Source organism: Neophocaena asiaeorientalis, unplaced genomic scaffold, assembly GCF_003031525.2.
Source record: "Neophocaena asiaeorientalis asiaeorientalis breed wild unplaced genomic scaffold, Neophocaena_asiaeorientalis_V1.1 scaffold598, whole genome shotgun sequence".
Lineage (NCBI taxonomy): Eukaryota > Metazoa > Chordata > Mammalia > Artiodactyla > Phocoenidae > Neophocaena > Neophocaena asiaeorientalis.
Window position 1 is genome coordinate 2,346,322 of NW_020173036.1, and position 26,823 is coordinate 2,373,144.

The 26,823-nt window shown below is 39.6% G+C and overlaps 1 protein-coding gene across 1 annotated transcript; it reads right to left on the reverse strand.

Annotated features, from left to right (window-relative positions):
* Positions 1-3,702: 3,702 nt before the first annotated feature.
* On the reverse strand, positions 3,703-20,485 carry GHITM (growth hormone inducible transmembrane protein). The gene is made up of 9 exons (XM_024742504.1): positions 20,335-20,485; positions 18,788-18,952; positions 17,692-17,791; positions 16,041-16,152; positions 15,477-15,618; positions 11,914-12,022; positions 6,843-7,031; positions 6,213-6,384; positions 3,703-4,677 (listed from the first exon to the last, which is right to left on the reverse strand). Exons 2-9 carry the CDS (start codon positions 18,914-18,916, stop codon positions 4,593-4,595), a joined length of 1,038 nt encoding a protein of 345 aa, XP_024598272.1. The 5' UTR covers positions 18,917-18,952; positions 20,335-20,485; the 3' UTR covers positions 3,703-4,592.
* Between the last annotated feature and the right edge of the window lie 6,338 nt (positions 20,486-26,823).

Here is a 26,823-nt window from a genome sequence, read left to right on the forward strand (position 1 = left end):
TGGATCCTGTTTGTCAGTGTCTGTTGCGTGCTTTGCAGGTTTGGCAGCAGGCTTCCCAGAGGAGAGGTGTCCCCTTCCCTTACTCTTGCCCCACTCCTGGAAGCACTAGGACCAGGCGGATGCGCAAGGTGCTGACAGAGCCCTGCCATCCTGGGCTAAACTTCAACCCTGATGTCACTGCAGACACAGCACCTCAGGGCTAAAAGGGCCTTGAAGGCTCTGGGTTCAGTTCCACTCAGAGGTGAGATGGTGCCAAAGGCCACAGGGTGGAGAGAGTTTCTGCTTTCCCACTAAGGTCCTAAAATCTGAAAAGCTTCTTTTGAGGTGTTCAATGTATTTTCTCTCCATATGGACTTACTTTTCTAAAAAACTACTTACGGGCAGATATAATATACCGAAAAAGATACTGAACACCCCATTTCCCTTCCAAATGCCCATTTTTTCTGCCGCTCAGAAATAACAAGAGTGAAAATCTTGTCATAATTTCTCCAACTTTTTTTTTCTTTCTTTCTTTTTTTGGCCGTGCCAAACAGCATGAGGGATCTTAGTTCCCTGCCCAGGGTTCGAACCCGTGCCCCCTGCAGAGGAAACGTGGATTCCTAACCATGGGACCGCTAAGGAATTCCCCAACTTCTTTTTAAATACGTCTTCTACTTAAATGAGGTAGGTGACCATACTTCTTTTCTGAGGCACCCAGTATAAGGGTGACATAATTTGTGAGCACACAAGTAGAGTCACAAACACATTTGGTTTGCAGGCGGAGAAGGCTGGGCTCTCTGCAAAGTAGGTCCAGATGCTTCCCATGATGCTTTGCGGGAAGGCTGCCCTAGACACGCCCCTTCCCACCAAAGCTGGGAGCCCCCTCCAGCCCCCAGCCTTTCTGTGCTGGTGTGTGTAGGACACCTGTGTTCCTGTGGGCACTCAGCATAGTGAAACTGCCCCCTTTCTCTGAACTCTTGTAGTGAGTAGTCTCCATAATGCTTTTGTAGTTCCTCAATAATCACTTCACAATTACCTTGGGTCATTTGTTGCTGTTTCTCACATTTTAGCAACATGGTACCAAATAGAGTGCCTATCTCTTGACCTGATCTCTTAAAAAAAGTGACTTGTAAAGATTAATGCTGTTATGGGGGGAGGTAAAGGGACGGACTGGAAATTTGGGGTTGGTAGATGCAAACTATTACATTTAGAATGGATAAACAACAAGGCCCTAATGTACAGCACAGGGTATTATATTCAATACCTTGTGATAAACCACAATGGAAAAGCATATAAAAAAAGAATGTATATAGGTGTATAACTGAGTCACTTTGCTGTACAAAGTGACACATTATAAATCAACTATACAGCAAAAAAAAAAAAAAAAAAAAAAAATTTAATGCTGTTGTGTTCAGGCACAAAATTCCCCACCAACAGTAAGGGTTTCTGTCTCCGGCATTCCCTGCTCAAAGGTCAGCAGGGCCAACGGCCCTCTCTCACTATGAGATCTCTCCTGGCCACCACCCACTGCCTCTGCCCATCTGATGCTGTCTTCTAGCTGACAAGCTCCCAGCCAGGCTGTGACAGCAGGGTGAAAAGGGTCTCATCCACCCTGGTTTCTCCCCACAGTTGGTGCTAAGAGTTCATTCCTTCAAGAAGTACTGAACTGAACCAAGTCGTTAATCCCTTTTATGAACAGCCAGATCACGCCAAACCACAAAATCTTTCTCTCTCAACTTCTACTGGCATTCCTGTTTCGGAGTCATTCTGCATTGCTGGGAAATCAGTCCAATTCAACCTGTATGAAGTACGTAACTGGGTGGGGCTAGGTTGTGGAAGATTCTCTGAATCATCAGATACCAGTTCCTACAGGACAATGAACTATTAGAAATGGAAAACAAATCATCGAAAAATACCATTATTTCTTCAATTCTAAGACGCCACTGATTTAAAGATACGCTGTTTAGTTTGGTGGAAAAGAATCATGAAATGGAACACACATTTCAGAAATGAAGTCTGAAAAATACTGCATTTTAGAACAGGTAGCATGACTAATGAGCTAATAAAGACATGACATCCTTCCTAGGAGATCAGATGATGTTTCAGAAAATGAGAAATGGATTTTTTTTTTTTTTTTTGCCTAAAGCCCATCAATTTGCAGGTCTCCACTCTTCCCTTGAGTGATGTGAGGAAAAAAAACCCCGGTGGTATGTTAACAGTAGCCAGAGAAATAGTGATTTTTCTTCTGTTATCACTTAAGACCTATTATAATATTTTAACTTATATTCACATTTTATATTGAAGTCTTCACTGTCTTAGCAAAATCAGAAAAAGTGCTATAATAAAATGCTGTCATTAAAAAAAAATAAACAAAAAAACCCCCCTTTACTTTCTAGATAAGCCTTTGCCTGATACCACTGTTGAAATTATATCATTTTGTGTTGTGTGTATATCATCCCAACATAAGGATATAAACTTTGTGTGCTAAAACGTGACTGACAACAACAGGACCGGTAAGATTTCACTCTAAGATCACACTGTACAGGGGCTAAGGTAGAGAAGGGAACACACAGAAGTTTCATAGATCTTTCTTAGGAAAAAACCCTTCAAAACCAGCCAGCAACAGCAGCTAAACGTGTACTAAGTGCCTGCACATTTCACCTTAACCCTATGAGGTAGGTTCTGCTATCATCTTCATCTTACAGATAAGGAAATGGGCACAGAGAGGTTAAGTAATTTGCCAAAGGTCACGTAAGGAATAAGTGGAAGAGCTGGGGTTCAGATAAATGCAGTCTAGCTGTAAGGACCATAGTTATATAGTTATAATCATACCATACTCTATATACTACATCAGTAAGGGAATAAGTTGCTTTCTTGAACAAATCTCCTATTCAATGATATGCATATGGTTCAGCTGGAAAAATTACAGACCAATCACCATCTGGCTAGAACCATTATTATTTCAGAAATAGGCATCCTATGTAACTTGAGGTGGGGAGAATAGTTATTTATGGATTACTGTAGTAAATATTTGTCAAAACACCAACTATCTCAATAATCATACACTTATTTCATTCATAAGAACTTCCATAAATAACTCTTCTGTATCAAAAAACTTATAAATGGCACAAGGGAGTTAAATAATGGCCTATGGAGGAAAGGAGGAGAATTCTGCTAGGGGAAACTCTAGTGAAGCATTTTCTCCATTACATTTTTGATTGATATAGTTCATGAAAGAAGCCTCGCTTTGCCGCCTTCTTTTTAAAAATAAATTTATTTATTTAATTAATTTATTTTTGGCTGCGTTGGGTCTTCATTGCTGTGCGCGGGCTTTCTCTAGTTGCAGCGAGCGGGGGCCACTCTTCGTCGAGGTGCACAGGCTTCTCATTGCGGTGGCTTCTCTTGTTGCGGAGCATGGGCTCTAGGCACACGGGCTCAGTAGTTGTGGCTCGCGGGCTCTAGAGCGCAGGCTCAGTAGCTGTGGTGCACGGGCTTAGTTGCTCCGCGGCATGTGGGATCTTCCCAGACCAGGGCCCGAACCCGTGTCCCCTGCATTGGCAGGCGGATTCCTAACCACTGCATCACCAGGGAAGCCCTGCCTCCCTTTTTTAGTGACTCCTCTGAGAGGGAATGCAAGAAACTAAATCTGAGGGGGAAAACTGCTTTCATAATCTCAAGTGTAAACCACGAATAGGCTTTTCTGATATAAAAGTTAAAGCCTGAAGAGATAAGAAAGGCAAGCATTTATTCCTTTAAACATTTCAATAAATTTGCAAAAATATTCAGCAACTATGCACATATTGTTTGTATACTTAAAATGCAATAATTTTCCTGCTTCGAGTATTTTTTTCCTGAGTGTTTTAAGGATGTTTTGTTCTACTAGACGATTCAAAAGTAAGACTTACACACACACATAATATATGTAACAGGAATTCTCCACATGATTAGCATTGTGGACTCTCCTAACAGTGACAATGAGAAGCCAAACATGATCACATCCACATCATAAGGAGAGCCTGGAGAATCACCTATGTCTTTGTCTTCTGCTCAGTGCTTCTGATAAGTTCAGCAGATGTACAGCCATGACTTGTTTCCAAACATCCAGACCCCCTCACTGGCTCACCACAATTACATGAGTGCTAAGTTCTAAGTATTCAAAGAAAGACTGCAGGCGTCGCTTTACTTCTCTCTGGTCCCTTTACCAAACCCCTACATCACTTATGACATTACTTGTTAATATTTTGCAATCCAAAATGAAAAATGCAGGTACACAAGTTTGCTAAATTCCACTTAACCAAATAAATTTAAAAATAGATAAAATACTTAAATTCCTGCAACACAAAACTTGGTTTTCACATTCATTAGAACATTTTAGAATTACTCAAACACAATTGAAAATGTGTGTGCTATTTGGAAGAGAACTACTGAATTTATTCTCCAGAAGAAAAAGCAGACCTGAAGCATCACATTACTGGAACACCTGAAACATGTTGACAAGTTCTTATCTTCTAAACTTCAACGAAAGCTGCTTGCACAAACTATTTAAAGAATATCTGCCCCTATTAAACAAGCTAGATATCTGATGTATTAAGGAAGTCAGAAGCTGAGTCACTTCATTTCTTTCTGTTGCCTCCAGTTGCTAGAATACTGGCAACTCGCATAAATATGTTTAATGTATCCATGTAGATTCCCAGCATCCTAGAAAAGAAATTATGCCTGTTAAATATGATGTAATTCTTGTAACAATGACAAAAACTATTTCTTAATGTAGGAGAGAAGAAAGCACAACACTGATTATTTGTCCCAGGTATGTGAAATGGAAATTTTAAAAAAGTCGCCAACTAAGGAAGTCCTAGACTAGAAAACTATCAAGATTTTTCTTTTGGCAGATTAATCTTTTAAGTGTTAAAGGGCAGTTTTAAAAATCACTATATTCTGATACTCTACTATGAGTACAGTATCTTGCTTTAAAAAAAAAAAAAGAAATGGGTGATAGACAATGAAATAATCAAAATAAAAACCAAAGAAACACCTTCACAGAAATGTGTCAGACACAAGTCTGGCATTTTAAAATATAACACACTCCCTCAATGCCTCCCCTCATTACCCCCCAAAAACCTGCTACAAATCTGTAAGCATTATAGCAATGTTTAAAAAAATCATTACATTAAGTTTTAAAGAAATAAAAATAAATTACTTTAAAAAATGTGATAGACACCATGAAACTCAACAAAATTACTTAAATAAAATAACCTACTTTGGTGGAGAGGCCAAGGAAAGGAAAAAGCATTATTATACACCACTTAACATCAGCTACAGTTGAATATCTCCAAAATGGAATTTTCAATTTTTAATAAAAAATTAAAAATTGAAGTGTTTCTAATTTTTAATAAAATAGGCTTTTCTATTAAAAATTTCAATTATGTACACTTTCCAAAGATAACACTTGACTAATACATCTTTTCTTCAGTTTTAAAGTCTGTTAAATATAAATTACACACACACACACGCAAAATTAATTGACCAACAAAAGCACTATAAGGCTAATTAACAAAATAGGTAAAATACTCTGAATCAATTGAATATATACCTAATTATTACAGTTAGTTGCAATATAATCAAATGTTCTGTGTATACATAGCTTACTAAGGAAAGAGAACAGACCAAATAATAACAGAAATAAAATAGTAAAATTCAACAAAGTCATTGTTGCAGGTTGAACTCAAAAGATTTGTTCAAGTTAGGACTTGAATGTGACCTGTGAATGTGACCTTACTTGGGAATAGGGTCTTTGCGATTATAATTAAGATGTGAGTTAAGAAGAGGTAATACTGGAGAAGGGTGAGCCTTAATTCAATATGGCATCATTATAAGAGACAGAGATACAGGGAGAACATCATATGAGGACAGGAGTAAAGATCAGAGTGATATATCTACAAGCCAAGGAAAGCCAAGGAATGCCAAGGATGGTTGGCCATGACAAGAAGCCAGGAGAGAGGCATGGAGTAGATTCTCCCCTACGGCCCTCAGAAGGTACCAACCCTGACAATACCTTGATTTCAGACTTCTGGACTCTGGAACTATGAGAGAATAAATTTCTGTTGTTTTAAATCAGCCAGTTTATATAATTTGTTATAGCCGTCCTTGGAAACTAACACAGTCATAAAACAAAATAGGCCAAAGCAACACAAATGTCCTTATGCAACAAAGAAAAGACATTAAAGGCTACTTACGAATTGATGGGATCATATTTTTGAACTCCATACACTGGTACTACTTCTGCACGCTTGATTACTTTCTGTGTATCATACAGAAGAAACATGCTGAAAAGAACTAATCCACCATAAATTGCCACCGAGTACAGAGTGGCGCCAGCCACAGTGGTAGGTGGAAGAAACATAGATCCTGAAATCAAAATGGGAAAAAAAAGTTTTTCTGGGAAAAAGGATTTTTCTGTAACTGGATTTACAATCAGCATCACTTAAAAAAATTTTCTTCTTTGGCATGTTGCACAGATAAGGAAACATCCGAGTATGTGCTCTAATTTTACATACATTCAGTTCAAAACCCATTATACTCATTCTTGCAATGGGTCACTTGCCCACATTATAGGAAAGTTCCCGCATCAGAGCAATTTTCATGTTCTCCAGACCAACTTTCCCATTTTACATGTATTTGGTAAAACCAATAATAATGGTTTGCCATGATGCCAAATGAGCAAATCCAGTCAAGTTACCATATACGTTTTAACCAACCTTTAAAAATGACACTTACTAAATTCTCTCCATTAGGATACCTGAGTATGTCAGATGATTTTAGGACATCATGAACCAAGAACCAAGCATCAAAGCACAGTGGCTTACCTAGTGAGGACACAAAGACGACACCCAGGCCCACGCCCAGGGGTGCTCCCATGTTCAAAAACTTCTCACTGGGTGCACACATGGCCACAGTGGAGAGGCCTCCCACAACACCAGCTGTGTACCATGCAGCTCTGATGAGAAGAGGCCCCCCTAATATCGTCAGAGGAGCCACCACTGCACCCATCACACCTGGAGAAAGAGCAAGCAGGCAGTTAAATATTTACTAAACAACAACCAAAAGGAAAATGCTTCTTCTAACTAACATGCCATCTGAACATATTATAGCTTATAGTTAAACAACATGATTACAAAAAGTCTTCTCCTTATTTAGGTGACACTATCCCCAAAACCCCACAACTAAAACTTGTACCTACCCAAATTCTAAATCACAACTAACACGATTCCTAGTCAATCAGTCAAAACTCACACAAGTATAAACATTAATCTAGAGTTTTAGTAACTATGTCAAATTCAGTGTAGTTCATTATTTGGATCTGAGTCTACCAATAGTCTTTATAACAATATTCACATTTGGAAGAACTGAGATGAAAGGCTTAAATTAACTGAAGGTCAAATCTACTGTGCTGAAAGAGAACACAGTAAAAGGAAAGAATAAGTATATGATGCTAATCTTAAAGTAGGAACTTCACGGACAGATGCTGCTGTTACCTTGTGTAATAGGGAATGTAATCACAGCTTGGAAAAAGCAATTTTAGTTGTTAGATATTTATAAACATGTCCACCCCAAGTATAGTAACAATAATTTCATTAGCAAAGGTAAATAGAAAGCTTTTATTTAAAAAAAACAGATCTTAGATAAGGTATTCTTTCTGTATTGAGTAGAGCAAGCTATACCCTTTTCTTTCTTTCTTTTTTTTTTTTTGGCAGTACCATGTGGCTTGTGAGATCTTAGTTCCCCAACCAAGGATCGAACCTGGGCCCCCTGCAGTGGAAGCATAGAGTCCTAACAGCCAGGGAATTCTCAACTATACCCTTTTCTTAAACATTAAATGTGCATAGTTGAACTCATGGAATAAGCACAGAGCTACCTTCACATGAAATTTTAATACCAGTGTGTCTCTTGAGACTAACATTTCTAGATCAAGTAATAGGGTATATTTTATCACATGATGATGAAAAATTAAAAAATTTTTTGCTCTAGGAAAGATATTGGATAGAAATTCGTCTGTATGACATTTCTATCAGAATTCCTATCAGTTTTGCAACTGACAGCAAAATTTTAAGAAAAACTTTCAAGATTATTGAGATTTTTTCCAATGATACTGATAAAAATCTTAAATGGCAATAGATGTTTGCTGCTTAAGGACAAATCAATTACAAAACTAATAAGAATAGCTCAACATTATCATTGTGAATGAAAACAGCCCTTCAGGAAATTAGTACATCCACTGGGGAAAACAAGTATGAAAGTTCCTCAAAAAAACAAACACAACTATCATATGATCCAGCAATCCCAATTCTGGGTTTATAAGCAAAGGAACTGAAATCAGGACATGAAAACAACCCAAGTGTTTGTCAATGGATGGATGGATAAAGAAGATGCGGTATATATAAATAATGGAATATTATTCACTCAAAAAAGAATGAAATGTTGCACTTCTTGACAATACAGATGGATCTTGAGGGCATTACGCTAAGTGAAATAAGCTGGACAGAGAGAGACAAATATCATATGATCTCACTTATACGTGGAATCTAAAAAAGTCAAACAGAGAAACACAGAGCATAGTGGTGGTTACTAGGGGCTGGGGGGAGACGAAAATGTGGAGATACCTGTCAAGGGGTACAAGCTTCCAGTTACAATTAACAAGTTTGAGGACCTAATGTACATCATGATTACAGCTAATAATACCGCATCATAAATGCTGCTAAGAGAGTAGACCTTAAATGTTCTCATCATAAAAAAGATACGGTAAATACGAAATGAAGGTTAGCTAATGCTATGGCAGTAATCATTTTGTAATATATAAATGTGTCAAATCAACATGTTGTATGCCTTAAACTTATACAATATCATGTATCAGTTATATCTCAATAAAGCAGGGGAAAAACACAGAAGAGACTAGCTTTAAGCGAGCGTTTCAGTAATTCTTGCACAGTATCACTTAGGCCTGATTGAGACTGCAGCTGTGTCCACAAGGTATTAAACATCTGTATGAAAAATGAAAATAGAATGCATTGGGATGTTTATCCTGGGTCAAAACCTGGCTTTGATGTCTCTTTGACTCTGTGAGTGGTTGCCCTTAGGTCACCCACTTTGGATTAAAGGGGTCTGAAACTCCATCATGCCAGTGAATGAAGAATTACACAGAGAGTTGGACTTTAAGAAATAACACTGGGGGCTTCCCTGGTGGCACAGTGGTTAAGAATCCACCTGCCAGTGCAGGAGACATGGGTTCAAGCCCTGGTCTGGGAAGATCCCATGTGCCGCGGAGCAACTAAGCCCGTGTGCCACAACTACTGAGCCTGTGCTCTAGAAGCCGCAAGCCACAACTACTGAGCCTGCGTGCCACAACTACTGAAGCCCATGTGCCTAGAGCCCATGCTCCGCAACAAGAGAAGCCACTGCAATGAGAAGCCCGCACACCACAACGAAGAGTAGCCCCTACTGATTGCAACTAGAGAAACGCCTGCACATAGCAATGAAGATCTAATGCAGCCAAAAATAAATAAATAATAAATTCATGGGGGAATAAAAAAGAAAAAAAGAGAAATATAACATTGGGGGTGTCTTGACTTTGGCACTTCCTGCTGTGTGACTTCACCCAGCCTCAGCTTCCTCATCCATGAACATATGGACAGGCTAATGCCTGCACACACAGCTTCCCAAGATGTTTATGAAGAATAAAGCAAATTCTGAAAACAAATTAAAAAAAGAAAAAAATGGCATTCATACTGCGTGAGAAAGGGTTAACACAGCAGACCTAAGCCTACCTTGACAAAGACCTGCTTGCAAGGTTAGTCCTTGGCTGGCATCTGAGAACTTGGCACTGGAACCATTCTCTAACCTTAGGGTTAGACTATTTACGCAAAAAATGAGTTATGCTGAATGCCTGCTTTCCTTTTGGGTGTCTGGATTTTGGTAGTTGCTAGGAGGGTCCCTAAATGATCAGCCCCCAATAAAAACCTTGGGCGCTGAGTCTCTAATGGGCTTCCCTGGGCAGAAACATTGTACATGTTACTGCACATTTCGCATTCTTGCCGTGTGACCTCAAAGGAAGGAGACAGCACTGAAAGCCTGTGTGTGGATTTCTCCACACTCTAGACTTTGCCTGTATCTTTCTCCCTTTCTGATCCTGTTGTGTATCCTTTCACTGTAATAAACCTTAGCTCTGAGTATAACTATATGCTGAGTCCTGTGACTCCATCTAACAAATTGCTGAATGAATGGGTGGTCTTGGGGACTGCCCTCCAACATACATAAAACACCCAGAACTGGGCTTCCCTGGTGGCACAGTGGTTGAGAGTCCACCTGCTGATGCAGGGGACACGGGTTCATGCCCCAGTCTGGGAAGATCCTACATGCCGCGGAGTGGCTAGGCCCATGAGCCATGGCCGCTGGGCCTGCGCATCTGGAGCCCGTGCTCCGCAACAGGAGAGGCCACAACAGTGAGAGGCCCGCGTACTGCAAAAAAACAAACAAACAAACAAACAAAAAAACACCCAGAACTTAAGTAATTTATATGTTACGATAATATCAGATAAGAAGAGGTTTTCTAAGCAACACAGGTAGAAAGGCTTACTTATTCTAGCTCGAATTAAAACTACATAGCTACTTTAATTCAATAAGTGGATCTACTATTTATCAGAGATAACACTGAGCCTGTTTATTCAAGGAAACAGTGTCTAAAATGGGAAACAGGTGTAGAACTCTATTTACTGGCTAAGACGCTGAATAATCCTTGAATATTATATGGCACTAAGAGGTATTAAATTTTAAAGCAAATGCACACACTACGTTTTAAGTAATTTTTTTCTTAAAAGCAGGTTACTGGTATTAGAAGAAAATATTGGGACCATCGCCCTCCCAACCACAAAAGTTCTGTCTTGTAAAGGTCCATGGAAAATATCTATGGTTGAATTACCTAAGACCTAATGGAAGAGAGGCTTGAAAACCAAGGTCGGGAAGTTATGCTCTCTCACATTCACCAAAACAAAGCCAGCACATGAAGAATACAAATGATGTATTTCACACTGGAAATTCATCATACTGGGTACCCCAAAACGAATTTCCATTTACTAACCCACGTTAAAAACATTTCAGTCTGTCTCCCTGGAATTTTCATGGAAATGCTTATAAAATTTGTCTTGGCTTGTGGTAGAGATCATGCATCTAAAGCATTTTTGTTTCTGTATCTGGTGTTCTTTACTCAACCCAGAGGCAGAATACCCTGGGATACTTGCAATGGAAAACACTTTATGTAAACTTTAAAATATTTGTCTTTCCATAATTAAGGAAAATATTACACATACCTAAAGGAATATTAATACTGTTCTGCAATACCAGGGTTGGTCAGCCTCTGTCCTGCCCACAGTAACTTTGTGCCAAAAACTATCTACTGACCCAGCTAACCACATCACACACAAAAGTGAATTTCCAAAGATCTTTTTGACTGCTTTCTTCTTCCCAATGCTCCACTGCAAAAACCTCTGCTCCTATTCTTTCACACATCTTACGTCCTCCTTCTCTGGTAGAGACCCCCAGTTTCTTATTTTTCTAAAGATATACAACAAGAACAATTCTCAAGTGATGTGTATCAGATCTGAAATCCTCCTGGTATTAGACAAAATACATAAAAGGAAATCTCTGCATATATTAGACTGTCACCAGAGGCAAGTGTAATACTGGGGCTGTCTATGGTCTTAGTATCAGAATCATTAACTTTCCAGAGTGGAGATCTGGCAGTAATACCAGGAATAAGTGCAGAAAACCATAAGTATTTAGCAGACACGAGGCTTAATTGAATTGTGTACATATCATTTATGACTGTGAAGAGCCATCAAAAAAGGCAGTATTTAAGATTAACAACAATTGTAAAACAGAACATACCAGAATGTAGTAACCAAGCAAGATGCTTTGGGCCTGGGCTCTGGTCATATGATATCGACTGGACCAGCATTCCAGCTCCAATCATGGCTGCAAAGGTTGCACCAATTGTCTGAAAGACATGTATTACTAAGAAAAATTGATCCTTATACAACAACAAAGTAGAAACTCACAGGTTCCAAGTCCAGTTAGTCCCTCCAATAAACCATGTTTAAAAAGATGAAGGATAATAAACAGAATCCTGTATTTTTCTAGCACATTAAAAGGCCTTGTGCTTATTTCAGTTTGGTCAAATTAGCGAGAGCACCCCCTATTATCGTACATAAAGTTTTCCAGACAACTTTAAGTGAATGAGTAGAGCTCTGGCAGATAACATCATCTTTAAAAAATTTTATTCTTGTTAGACAAAGGTGTAACAAAACCCCTTTAAAAATCCCAGAATAATTATTTTTAATTATATTTATTTTGGTATAGCACAAGTAACATTAAAAAAGTTAGTCATGGGCTTCCCTGGTGGCGCAGTGGTTGAGGATCTGCCTGCCAATGCAGGGGACACGGGTTCGTGTCCTGGTCTGGGAGGATCCCACATGCCGCGGAGCAACTGGGCCCGTGAGGCACAACTACTGAGCCTGCACGTCTGGAGCCTGTGCTCCGCAACAGGAGAGGCCGTGCTAGTGAGAGGCCCGCGCACCGCGATGAAGAGTGGCCCCCGCTCGCCGCAACTAGAGAGAGCCCTCGCACAGAAACGAAGACCCAACACAGCCAAAATTAAATAAATATGTCTCAAATTCTATACTTGCTAAATGAAAACCTGAAAAAAAGAAGCACATGGAAAAGATGAGAAATAAGATTCTACATTTCTATCCTCCCAATTTTCTGGCTGAATTGGCCCTCATCCCCTTTCTTTGTCTATCTTCGATTTCCACTGTTATACATTTAAATATTCCTTGTGCATAACAAGGAAGAAATGTTTGTAATGAAAGATGATAATCAATCTTCAGGAAGTTTAAAGCAGAAATTGCAAACTTGCAGCCCTTGGGCAAGATCAGGCAGATGTTTTGTTTGGCCAACTATTCAAAAAACAATTGAGCGTGAACGCATTTAGTTGGAAGGCTTTCTCTAGATGCCAAAATCCCACGTGACATACCAGGCCTGCCTTACTTATCTGCATTATGTCTAACCCATGGGCATCTGAATGGTCAACCTCTGAGGTAAAGTACAGGTAAACATAACAGCTGTTTTTGCTGAGAATGTGAAAGCCTTCACTCATAACACAGAAAAGCACGCTGGGTTCTACTTCACCACCTTCCAATGGAGAAACACTTACTAAAAGCTACTTCATCTATCTCTGTGCAAAGCATTTTCAGGATATTTAACACAACTATATATTTTTCTTTTAAAGTCCTTCTTCATCCAGGTTCATTTTTTGCCTTTTACCTTCCCATACTCTACACTCCAGCTACACTGAACTGGTAGGCTGCAAACATGCCCCAGTTTCACACCTCTCTAATTTTGTTTATTGTGCCTAAAAATACCTCCTTCCTATCTGGTTGACATATTCAAGGATTACCTCTTTGCCTGAAAAGTTTTTCTGGTAAGGTACCCTGGCTGTAATAAGCAGTGTCAGATGTCTCTACTCTGTTCCAAAAGCACTTGGTACAAACTTTGACATTATCTGTGTGTATGTCTGTCACCTCCCAAAGGCTTCTTCCTCTCTGTAGCACCTGTCTGGCTTTCTAAACTATTTTACTTAAGCAGCCCTAAAGGCAGGTGAGACTGATCTTATGCCCACAAGCACCTGAGAATATGGCCCAGGCACAAAACCTCCTTGAAGTCTTATTTTAGGGGCTAAACTCTTTTGTACATTTTAATCTTTCAAGTTTGCTTTATTACAAAAGCATTGCTTTAAATTGTTTACCTCTGATTAAAACTGACATACCTGATGAGAATGCAACAAGTTGATTCTGTGCCTTCAATAACCTCTAGGCTAGGAGATTCATGACACCCATCTGAGAAGCAAGACCCTAATACTGAAGTGTCTAAATGGCTACACAACTGCAAATGGTTCTCCTTTTGGAAAGTACAGAAGAGTGGAAACATTACAGATTTGGAAGTCATAGGGATTTGGGTTGCCCATGGGAAGAATCAGTGGGAATTTGCTGTGGGAAGTGTGTGTTATATAAACTTTCCCATCTCCCATTCCCTTCCAGTCTCATACTCGTTGCTCTAGTTTGCATTACCATCATTTCAGACCTTGAAAAGGCACAGCTGGTACACCTGCTTCCCGTCTCTTCCACATTAGCTCTTAAAGCTCAAATACAAATCATACTTTTGCTGTTCTAGTATCTGCAATGGCCTCTAACCGCTTAGGTGCTCTCCTCAGCTCGGCAATCAAACACACCCTTTCTAACTGTGTCTTCTTCACACTCCAGACCTCAAACACTTGAACTTCAAACACTTGAATGGGATTATAGTCACTTGTAATGACTGCCTCCTCTCCTTTGCCCAAGCTGTTTATTTTTTCACAAAACTTGACTACCCTGTCCTCTCCTACTAAAATTAAAAAATGCTAGTAAAACAACAAATGCTCAAGAAACTCTCACTGAATATAAAACCTTATATAGGGTCAAGAAAAGTTCAGAATAGTGCCAGCACTATTCTACTCCTAGTAGTATAGAGTGCTTGGGTTTTTGTGACAGCTATTCTCCACTGACCTCTAAGATGGATTTTTTTTTAACATCTTTATTGGAGTATAATTGCTTTACAATGGTGTTAGTTGCTGCTGTATAACAAAGTGAATCAGCTATACATATATATATATCCCCATATCTCTTCCCTCTTGCATCTCCCTCCCATCCTCCCTATCCCACCCCTCTAGGTGGTCACAAAGCACCGAGCTGATCTCCCTGTGCTATGCGGCTGCTTCCCACTAGCTATCTGTTTTACGTTTGGTTGTGTATATATGTCCATGCCACGCTCTCACTTCGTCCCAGCTTACCGTTCCCCGTCCCCGTCCATTCTCTGCGTCTGCGTCTTTATTCCTGTCCTGCCCCTAAGTTCTTCAGAACCTTTTTTTTTTTAGATTCCATATATGTGTTAGCATACGGTATTTCTTTTTCTCTTTCTGACTTACTTCACTCTGTATGACAGACTCTAGGTCCATCCACCTCACTACAAATAACTCAATTTCGTTTCTTTTTATGGCTAATATTCCATTGTATATATGTGCCACATAAGATGGATTTTCATCTGCCTTATTTTTTAGTAAATTACTACAAAATAGAGCTGTTTGATATCTGCTGCTAGATAAGCAGAACGTTCCTGTAAGTTTGGGTTCCAACATCTTTGCTGCTACTAAAATACATATTCAACAACGAATGATAGCTGACTTGCCTAAGAAGGTATTTCCTACTTTGTTTCAGCTACACTAATAATTCATATATTACCTGAACAAAGATTTGTTTAATATAGTAAGGTATTCTTTCCATTTAATCCCCTCCTCCGATAGTTTTCATTTAATCTTTTGCTATTTAGTGGGAAAGGAAAACGAAAACAAGCTAACTTACCACCCAAGAGCCTCTCATCATGAAGTTCATGAGGGCAGGAGTTCTATTCACTGCCAGGGCAGACAAAGCTGTTATGCCAATACTTCCTGCTAAGTACATATAGGTGGTATGAATTCTATCCTTCACATACTGAGGCCAAATTCTGTAAGAAACACAGTTAATTTATAGAATTATGAATGTGAATTTTGGTTGAATCATTTACTAGGTGGGAGATCTTGAGAAATATCACTTTAATGCTCTAAATCTTATTCCAGTATCATGGAAATAATGATGCATGTTGGAGTTACCATAAAAAATTAAGTAATATAAAACATATAAGCACTTGGCACATATACAAAACAACACATTTGCTTCTTGCTTAAACATATATAACCTTGGTAAAAGATTTTTATTTATTGTTTGAATAAATATATGCCAAGGAAATGAGAGATTCTATTTTTATTCATGTGTATTTCCACACAGTTGGAACACTGGACACAAAATATTCCAAAAGTGGTGAAAGATAAGGATGAGAAGAAAACTGGAACCTTTAAGGCATGAATTGTTTGAGAACGATTTACTTACACGGCTTTTTCAAGAGCTCCAATCTCATTAGACATTCCCAAGCCATAGTAGCACAAAGCTCCAAGACCAACAGCAGCCCCTCCAGCAATAAACCATCTTCCCATCTGATCAACTGCAGAACACAGGAGGAAATGCAAGTTAATACTGCTGTCTTGACTAAAATGATTAGACTTAATTAATCTTTAAGTTCACTCTAACAAAATTTGCGGAGGTGGTGTATCTGTAGATGTAGGGGTACTTCTGTGATATATGTTATTTTATTCATAAGAGATGTGTGTTCTCGTGACACTCTTAGAAAATAAAGATGAGAAAAACATGTTAACATCACATGTTATATTTAATATTGTGTCTAAAGTGCTATTAACAAAGATGATGCTTTACATGGAGTCAAGAAAAAAATGAACCAAAGAAAAATGTAATTAGTGTTTATGCAGCAGGATCAAGGGAGAGGGTGCTCCTGTTTTTAGAGTACCGAGAGGAAATAATTTATCAACTCTTAACTGGATGGAGGTATTCACAAAGAGCATCTTGCTCCCCTTAGTCAAAGCTTGTTCCCTAAGAATGTTACTACACTGTTGCTATGATTCATATAATTTGGTTTCTAGGGCCAACTGACCAACAGAAATGCCCTGAGGGATGCCAACTAGGGCTCTCTCCCATTTTAAAATACAGATGGTCCCCAACTTAAGATTTTTAAAAAACCATATGCATTCAAGTAGAAACTGTACTTTGAATTTTTAATTTTGATCTTTTCCTGGCTACTGTCATGCAGTACGATACTCCCTTGTGATGCTGGGCAGCGGCACCCAGTCAGCCAGTTGATCATGAGGGTTAACAGCCGATACACTTGTAACCATTCTGTACTCACCCAACAATTCTATTTTCCACTTTCAGGATTCAATAAATCACAGGAAGGATTCAACACTTAATTATAAAATAGGCTTAGTGTTAGATAATTTTGCCCAACTGTAGGCTAATGTTAAGTATTCTGAACACGCTTAAGGTAGGCTAGGCTAAGCTATGATATTTGGTAAGTTATGTATATTAAATATATTTTGAACTTCAGGACATCTTCAACTTATGATGGGTTTATCAGGACATAACTCCATTTTAAGTCAGGGAAGATGGGTATTGACCTTTTGATTTTGGGTAGATTACCAATCTAGATTCTGAACTTGCAAAGCTGAAATCCAAACTGTGAACCAAACTGACGCCATTAGGGTATTGCTTCCTGAGAGGCCCTAAATGGGCAGCCAGTCAAGATGACCCCTCTTGAACAACTAGCTTTTTATTAACATCTATGTTTTGGTGATTTACTCTTGACCTGACACATATACAAATATTATGTTTGAAGTAAGATTCTACGTGACTTCAAATGAACTTGAATAACAGATTATAACTTTCAGATCATGGCGCATTAACTAATAATCCTTAAAAAAAATGGTGAAAGTAAAATTTTTTTCTGGAAGAAACGTGACTGGGGACCACTGAGCTCAGTGTGAAGTACCAACCTTGTCAGGGTCATCAGATACCTGAGGATGACTGCCCTTCTTCTCACAAAATGCACATATGTACAAGTTTGCATATACTTTAAGGATGCTTTTCATGGACCTTTTTTTAAAACACGAGTTTACTAAAGGCTGCCACCTACTTTTAAATATTTTTTCCAATGATGGCTCCAAAGCTGCCTCCTTGAGTTCTTGGCTAGTTTTCCCACGCCGAATTCCAAGTCTTGTCTTGGTGGCATATTCCTGAAACACATGGAAACAAAGACACACACCACCCACACCAAAAGAATGTTAACAACAAAATAGAACAGAGGATCTCATCACCCTAGAAAACTCTGTATAATGTAACTTGGTACTTTCTATGTATGTAAATCATACATACTTCACTATGAAAGTATGTTAGCCAATCTAAAAAATTAAATGTAGACCCTACCTGTGCTCTATCTTCAAAGTGATTCACTAATTCATTACAACCTAACTTCTTAGTTCAGGTTTCAGAACTGTTTATTTCATAAACTACAAATTTTATTTATATCTCTAGAATTATCATATTTTAAACACTAACTTTTAAAAGATATGCATTAAGTATTAGCTGCATTTTTTCATCTGGGAAATGGGCTCAATCCTTCCTTTAACACAAAGCCAAAGGGACGGATGACTACTACCTCTATTTTAGCTCTTTTCAACAGTGGAACAGTTAATTTAAGAGAAAAAAGTTGTCTCTTCTAGCTTCTGTATATTTCCTTATCTACCTCACATTTCAAAATTTATACTCCTAATTTGAATGCTAGAGCAGAAATTTACTACAAAAGGAAATGGGTTTCTCTCTAACTTGACAGATTTTGTTTTACCATTCTCTAAACAAGAGCTGAAATGACATGTTTAGTAACTTATTAATAAGTTACTGGCCGAATGGTAATATTCTTAAGCTTTTGACAATAGGCTCCACGATCTCTCTGTTGTACCATACAGCTCTCAATCCTTCACAGATTACTCTAAATTCTCTGAATGAGAAATTCCAAGAGCTGTAAGTAAAGGAGAAGTTACAGGAGTTCTTTTTCATATATGATAAGGATGGAACAGAACACTAATAGGGAGAAAGAGCTGATTTGGTACATTTTCAGGGCTGTTTCAGTAAATCACTAATGGTCGAATAGGGAGCTTCACAATCTGTCAAAAAAATGGTCCCAGGAGCATACAGAGAGACAGACAATATAAAAATATTCAGATTATCTTTACCCTGCTGGGTGGTAAGAGCCACTGATTTTTCGTGATGGAATTCTTCACAGCAGGGGAGGCCTTGGTGAGAGCTGGGTGGAAAACCCTGGAAGGTAGTGTCCGGAGACACACAAGTCTTGCGGCCAGCATGGTGGTGCACCAGGTTTACCAAGCAGATCTGAAATGCTAGTTAGAGACAGAGACAAAAAATCACCCATTAACCAACCCACCGGCTCTGAGAAAGAACCAATCATCTCTTAGGAGAAAAGGTGAAATAAAGTGACCTTTTAAAATGATAATGATGAATACTCTGCTTGTCCCTTGTTAGTTCAAGAAATCCATCCCACAGAACTGGTTTGGGCTGGACCACCAAAATGGGTTTAAATCCCAATCGAAAAAATAACAAGAGGAATGACTTTTATGTGTCCAATACAGAGTGGATTTAATATCTTAAGAGAATTAAGGGGTGTGTGATGGATTTTATACATGTGGTTTTGGCTGAAGATTTATACCAGCATTCAGTGGGAAAATTTTAAAAAGGGCTAAGAATAACTCTGAGCAGAGGAAAAATGTCATCCAAGAAGTGATTAACTCTTCAAGGTCATACTACATTGCAAGGTTATAAAACATCAGTGGAAACCAAGCATGCCAAGTATTACTTCCCTTCAAAATATGATGTAAAAGTATTCAAGGTATTGAAACCACCTGGGATGTATCTTAAAAATGTAGATTCCTAGGTCTAACTTCGGTCCTAAGGATTTAACCCCTAGGAATAGGGCACAGTAATATGTATTTTAACTAGCACCCCAAAAGCTAAGAATCTTTGCTTTTAAATACCTGAGTGTACTTCCAATTCTGTCACGGGATCTGCGAGGGGTGTACAAAACTGACGCCTATTCTCTGGAAAAATACCGAATCATTCTAGCACTTTCGTGGCATTACATCATCTCAGCCTAAAGGTGCTGTGCCTCTCAGACCTCAACACACCTACTGAGGAGCACCAGCTCAGAGTGGCCTCCACAGTGGGAATTTTACTTCTATCGCAGGCTAAAAGTGGCCTCATGCGAATGTTTGATCACTGAGACTCAGGGGCCTTAACTACAAAATGGGTACTATTACCGACCCCGTACACTTTCCTGTGCAACGATGAGCTCGGGTGCCTGGTCCCCCGAGAAAGTTCAGCTAGATCACAAGACTCGGATGAGAGTCCGGCAGCAAAAACTCCAGCCTCCCGAAGTCAACGCACGACTCTACAGCACACCAGCCGCAGGCACCCCCTTATCTACCACAGCGGCGCCTGGGCGGCCCGGCCGCGGGGATGATTCAGCACCTCGCTGCCCAAGGAGAAGCAGGCAGAGAGAGCGGGCCCCGGCCCGCCTACCCCAGGCCCCGAAGTCGCCGTCCCATCCACCCGGTCACCTGCAGGACGGCCCTGACGCGCCGCCAGCCCGTGACGCAGCCCGCAGCGCCGCCGCCTCCAGTCCTCCCCACACGCACGCAGCGGCCCAACGGGGCCGGTGTCAGTAGTAAGGTGGATCGTGGTGCCTCACGGCCCGGGGAAGCCTTACCTCAGTCCCTGATCAACTCAAGCGCGCAGTTTCCCTTCCGGGCCGGCGAAACGCAACAACCACCACCTCTCGTGCCCTCTGCCCACCTCTTACTGATTGTGAGCGCAGTCTCTTTAGCTCGCTGCGTGACGCAACATCCGGAGAAGTCACAAACACTATAGACAGCCAGTCATGAGCGGAGGCCTAACGGAAGGGCGGGTAGTAGGAAGGAGGGGTTCCGAGCTGTAGGGGCGGGGCCAGTAGAGGATTGTTGGGAGCCTCTCAGTAAACGTCCATCGTGGGTGTGGGCAGAGAAGGCATTTCAGCCATTTTAGCTCTGGGTAGCGGAGCTTACCTTCGTTTTTCTCTCAACAGTTTCACTTGCAGCAGTTAAAAGATTATTTTAAAATTGAAAGAGGATAGTATGAGAATTAAAAATTATTCCTTCGTCCCGTTTCTTTCCTCTTGTCAAGAATTTATTTCCAGATAGTGTGCCAAATTGGCAGTTTCAGACCGGAGCCAACGGGTTTCTTGCGGCAGATGTGAAATCTACAAAACGGTCTGAGTTACACGAGGTCGGAGAGCCGCCTGGCCGGATTTTAGGAGTTGTTTCATTGCTTTGTGACCTCCCCATGACACATTCTCAAGGTTCAGTGAATACTAGTATAATAGGTTGGTACAACAGGCTCTGCCTCTTACCCAGGGTTGTTTTGAGAACTATTCGTATGCATGTAATTTGTAAGTTGAAAAACCATTTCTTGGCTACGTGAGGAAGATTTTCCCCTCCTATCATTCTCATTTACCCGTTAAACAAATATTTACTGAGGCTCACTTTGTACCAAATTCTGTACTAGGGATACATACAAATAAAAGACATATTGTACCATTGTTTTGGCAAAACAAACTCCTTGCCCTTATGGCGTTTACTTTCTGGTGGAGACAAGAAAATAGACAAAATGTTTGTTAGTGATAAGTACTAAGAAGAAAAATAAATCTGCGTAAAACCCTAGACGGGCGCTAGTTCAATAAGGTGATTAATAATATGTAAAATTCATGAACCTAATCGCCTAAGCTATTGTTAATTGTGATTTACGATAATCCTCTAACCATGTAAATCTTGACAAACAAAAAGGTTTGCGTTTTATGTGGGTAATAAAACAGCTTGGCAGCACACAGGTCTTATTCACTCTGAAAATGGCAGGAAAACACTGGAGAAATCTGTCGCCTGAGATAGTGAACAGATCGAGCATGATCAATTTAATCTTACTTTAGATCTTCACCCAATTTAATCAGCTAGCAAATAAGTTCTCTGTTTAGTTCCCTTAGTGCTATTTTCCCCCTAGAGCTTCTGTTACCAGCAAAGAGAAGGCATTCACAACACAGTACCTGAATAAATGAAATACCTTTTTAAGTCTAAGTGAATTGCTTCAAGATTATTGATTAAAGTTTATTATCTTCAAAAAAGAAGAAACATTTCTGATTTCATGTTTTCTTTTCTTACCTATGGGGCTAGTGTTGTTTCCACAGCTGTTAAATGTTTTGAGGCAGGAGAGTTACCTTGTCACATCCTTGGGAAGATATGCTTATAGTGTGGAGGGCGGAGAGGTTTCATTGACTTTGAAACCAATTGGGAATTTACTGCAATTGTTTAAGCAAAAAGTGATGAAGGCTGGAATTAAGACAGAGGGACAGAGAAGGGGTGTATGACAGAGATAAACGACTAAGGAGGAATTTACAGGTTTTAATGACTGATGACTATCACTGATAAGGAAGAGGGAGGCACCCAGGATAGTCCCTCTGTTCAGAATTGAGTGAAACTGGGTGGATAATTGCACCATTAATTTAGAGATAGATTACAGGATGAGGTACAAATGTGGGGGAAGTAGATAAAACTCAGTATGAAGTGTTAAATTGTAAGTTCTCTGCTTCTAAGACCTTGGAGCATAGGACAGATCAGATAAAAAGTCATGAATCACAAATCCTAATGCTGTATATACACTACAAGTTTTATTAAAGGCTGCTGAGTGGTTTCTTATCCTCCACTTGCTGGCTAAGTGGAGAGTGGGTTATAGAGGAGAAAAATCAGACTCGAGGACTACAAATATTTTATTTCTTTTTAGTTAAAATAAATACCCTCGCCCTGTCTTACTGAAACGGAGCAGGACGCTGAAGGGCCCTTCTGGGTGCAAAAGCCTTTCCAGGTCCCTCATTTCTTATTTGCAGGATAAAGGCTTCAGCCTCCTAGATCTTCCCTGAGCTCCAAAGAGCAGATTCAAACAGTTGCCAACAGGGAAGTGGGGGAATGCAGAAACAAGGGAGGAGCAGTGAAGAAACAATAATGCAGCCTTGGGGCAGGTTCCTGGTTCCTTCTCATGGAATGTACATAATATCTTTTAAGTTCTTCTGCAGGAACAAAATCTCCCACCCATGTGGAGGATGGTAACTTCAGGCTGAGCGCTTGGTTCCTGGGGCATCGCCCTGTTGCCTCACCACCACCCAATCAGAAGAAATTCACACACCCTGCAGCCCTCCCCGCAAATTTTGCCCATTAAAAACTTCTCCCTAAAAACCATTGGGAGTTCGGGGTTTTTCAGCATAAACCACCCATTCTTGCTTGGCCCTGCAATAAACCTTTCTCTGCTTCAAACAAATTTTGGTCTGTTTGGCCTTACTGTCCATTGGGCACATGAACTTAGGTTCAGTAACACTACTAGACTTTTCCATCAGGAGATGTGGTATGGCTGAAAGAGAGTTGAAAAGGGAGTTTGTGACCTTTATTCTCTGCCTTCCCCAACGGAGTCTTATGTGGTCACCGTGTTTCCCAACAAAGGTGCTCTTCTCTGCAAGTTTGGTGACATTTCTGAACACAGGGAACCAACTTCTCAAATAGTGTTTAAGTGGCAGAAAACAAAGCAGGTATGAAGGAGTCAAGATCTTCCTCACCCTGTTTTCTCTTGGTCTTAAATTTTGCTATGTCAGAGAATCCTAGAATCCCTGAGGCCTGGATAAACCCAAGACTGTAGCTGTGAGCATGCGCCAGCTTGTTTGTACCCTTCGAGACACTGCTCAGTAGTGAAGGGGACACCAGAAATATGCATGGGCAAGACACCCAGGTGGGCATCAACAGACCACCGTGGCGTGTTCTATATGACAGAGCCAGCATCTGACTCTGGGTGAGAGACAAAACTGTGCCAACCTCAACAGTTAAATCCTTCCAGTAACTGGAGGAAAATGAAGCCATGGGTGAGAAGGGGGCTGCTCCCTTGGAGATCTGCTGAAGGCATCTACCCGGGAGCTGGTACATGGAAGTAGGACGGAGGGATAGAAAAGAGGCCACACCTTTTTCCTCTTGTTTAACATGGATGTTTCTTCTTCTTTCTTTCTTTCTTTTTTTTTTTATAGTAGTGCTGCTCTTTATTTATTTGTTAAATTAAAAAAATTTAATATATTTTATTTTAATCTATTTTTTAAAAATTAAAAAAATTGTATACAATTTTTAAAGATTACTTTCCATTTGCAGCTATTACAAAATACTGGCTATATTCCCCATGTTGTACAATACATCCTTGAGCCCATCTTACCACAATAGTTTGTACCTCCCACTCTCCTACCCCTATATATTGCCCCTCCCCACCCCCACTGGTAACCAATAGTTTGCTCTCTATATCTGTGAGTCAGCTTCTTTTTTGCTATATTCATTAGTTATAAGTTTTAGATTCCACATGTAAGTGATATCATACAGTATTTGTCTTTCTCCATTTGACTTATTTCACTTAGCATAATGCCTGCCACATCCATCTATGTTGCTGCATATGGCAAAATTTCATTATTTTTCATGACTGAGTAGTATTCCTTTGTGTATATTTATATATCACAACTTGTTTATCCATTCATCTGTTGATGGACACTTAGGTCACTTCCATACCTTGGCAATTGTAAGTAATGCTGCTATGAATATGAACAGTGGAGTGCATGTGTCTTTTTGAATTAGTGTTTTTTGATACCTACCCAGGAGTGGAATTGCTGGGTCATATGGTAGTTCTATTTTTAGTTTTTTGAGGAACCTCCATACTGTTTTTCACAGTGGCTGCACCAATTTCCATTCCCACCACAGTGTATGAGGGTTCCCTTTTCTCCACATCCTTGCCAACATCTGTTATTTGTGTTCTTTTTTAAAAAAATAAATAAATTAATTAATTTGTTTGTTTATTTATTTTATTTTTGGCTGTGTTGGGTCTTTGTTGCCGTGCGCAGGCTTTTCTCTAGTTGCGGTGAGGGGGGCTACTCTTCATTGGGGTGCATGGGCTTCTCATTGCAGTGGCTTCTTTTGTTGCAGAGCATGGGCTGTAGGTGCGTGGGCTTCAGTAGTTGTGGCACGCGGGCTCAGTAATTGTGGCTTGCGGGCTTAGTTTTTCCACATCATGTGGGATCTTCCCAGACCAGGGCTCGAACCCATGTCCCTTGCACTGGCAGGCAGATTCTTAACCACTGTGCCATCAGGGAAGCCCTTGTGTTCTTTTTAATGATAGCATTCTGACAGGTGTGAGGTGATATCTCTTTATGGTTTTGATTTTGCATTTCCCTGATGAATAGCAACGTTGAGCATCTTTTCAGGTGCCTGTTGGCCATCTGCATTTCCTCTTTGGAAAAATGGGAAAACTGGACAGCTACATGTAAAAGAATGAAATTAGAACATTCTCTGACATCATATACAAAAATAAACTCAAAATGGATTAAAGACCTAAATGTAAGACTGGATGCTATAGAACTCCTAGAGGAAAACATAGGCAGAACACTCTTTGACATAAATCACAGTAATATTTTTTTGGATCCATCTCCTAAAGTAAAGGAAATAAAAGCAAAAATAAACAATTAAACTTTTTAATTTTTTTTTAAACTTTTAAATTTTTTAAAAAGCTTTTGCACAGCAAAGGAAACCATTGACAAAAAAGAAAGACCACCTACTGAATGGGAGAAAATGTTTGCAAATGAGATGACCAATAAGGGATTAATATCCAACATATATAAACAGTTCATATAATGCAACATCAAAAAAAAAAACCAACCAAATTAAAAAATGGGCAGAAGAAATGAATAACGTGGATGTTTCTAATCCATATGGGGCCCAGCAGAGGAGAAAGTGCTTTGAACTTCTGGTGGAGGATGGTGATAAGTCCTAAATATGACTGGCAAATTGTCAGATTGTCCTGAGCTTGCCAGAATGGAATAAACTTAGCTATCTGCTTTAGGCTGACTGGGGGCTCAAAAGCAACATTGATGCCAGATTGAGAAAAAGTGTAGCTTATTTTTGTATTCATTTTATTGGCAGCTTTTCAATGTACACCACTCACAGAGACGCAACCAAATACTGTACATATGTCAAAGGGCAAGTCCATTAATGGAATAGTAACTGTGAAGGGGCAGAACACTGGAGGAATCTTGAGAATCATCTCACACTTCCTGGTCAGATTGTAAGGAGTAAACTAAGACCCAGAAATGATAATAGCTTAAGAAAATCTAACAAGGTAATGGTGGATCTGGGTCTAGAACCTACATTCCCAATGAGGGTAAAAACTGGTTCTGGAGGGGTGAAAAAACTCTTTATACACAGGCAGACCTCGGAGATATCATGGGTTTTGTTCTGGACCACTGCAATAAAGGGAATATCGCAATAAAGTGAGTCGCATAAATACTTTGATTTCCCAGTGCATATAAAAGTTATGTTTACACTATGCTGTACTCTATTAAGTGTGCAATAATAGCATTATGTCTGAAAAAAACAATGTACATACCTTAATTAAAAAATACTTTATTGCTAAAAAATACAGACCGTCACCTCATCTTCAGCGAGTCATAGTAGTAACATCAAAGAGCACTGATCACAGATCACCAAAACAAATATAATAATACTGAAAAAGTTTGAGATATTCTGAGAATTAAACAAAATGTGTCACAGAGACATGAAGTAAGCAAATGTTGTTGGAAAAATGCCACCGACAGACTTGCTCACCGCAGGGTTGCCACAAACTTTCAATTTGTAAAAAATGCAGTAGCTGCAAAGTGCAACAAAGTGCAATAATATGAGGTATGCCTGGATATATATACATATATACATATATATATCTCACAGCTATACATTACATGCAGTACATGTGCCAGTATATCTGTGGCATTAAAATTTCATGGGGGAAGGCAATTATGGCTCCTTAGGGAAGCAGTCATGAAAAACTGGTTGAGAAACTTTGGTCTAGAATCTAGGACTCCTTTGACTCGTGGTGGTCCACTCTGGTAGCAGACCTGCTCAGCACAAAAATCTTAGTTTTCCATCTGTGATTCTATCAGTGAGATGTTATTTGAGGTAATTTTATGACCTCTTGATAAAAATTCCATATCTGTATTCTTTGTGTTCCAATATATTATTTCTAACTGCTTTGGGACATCTCCATCTAACTTGTCTAAAACCAAGTTATAGCTAAGGGTTGGTCCAGTGGATTGCACGTAATAGATGTA

Excerpts from the sequence above, each read along its gene's own strand:
- GHITM (XM_024742504.1), bottom strand. The coding sequence starts at position 18,916 with ATGCTGGCCGCAAGACTTGTGTGTCTCCGGACACTACCTTCCAGGGTT. Across the intron at positions 7,032-11,913 it reads TGCTTGGTTACTACATTCTG|GTGTGATGGGTGCAGTGGTG; the intron begins GTATGTTCTGTT and ends CTCTTTCTCCAG. Across the intron at positions 4,678-6,212 it reads AAATATGATCCCATCAATTC|GATGCTGGGAATCTACATGG; the intron begins GTAAGTAGCCTT and ends TTTCTTTTCTAG.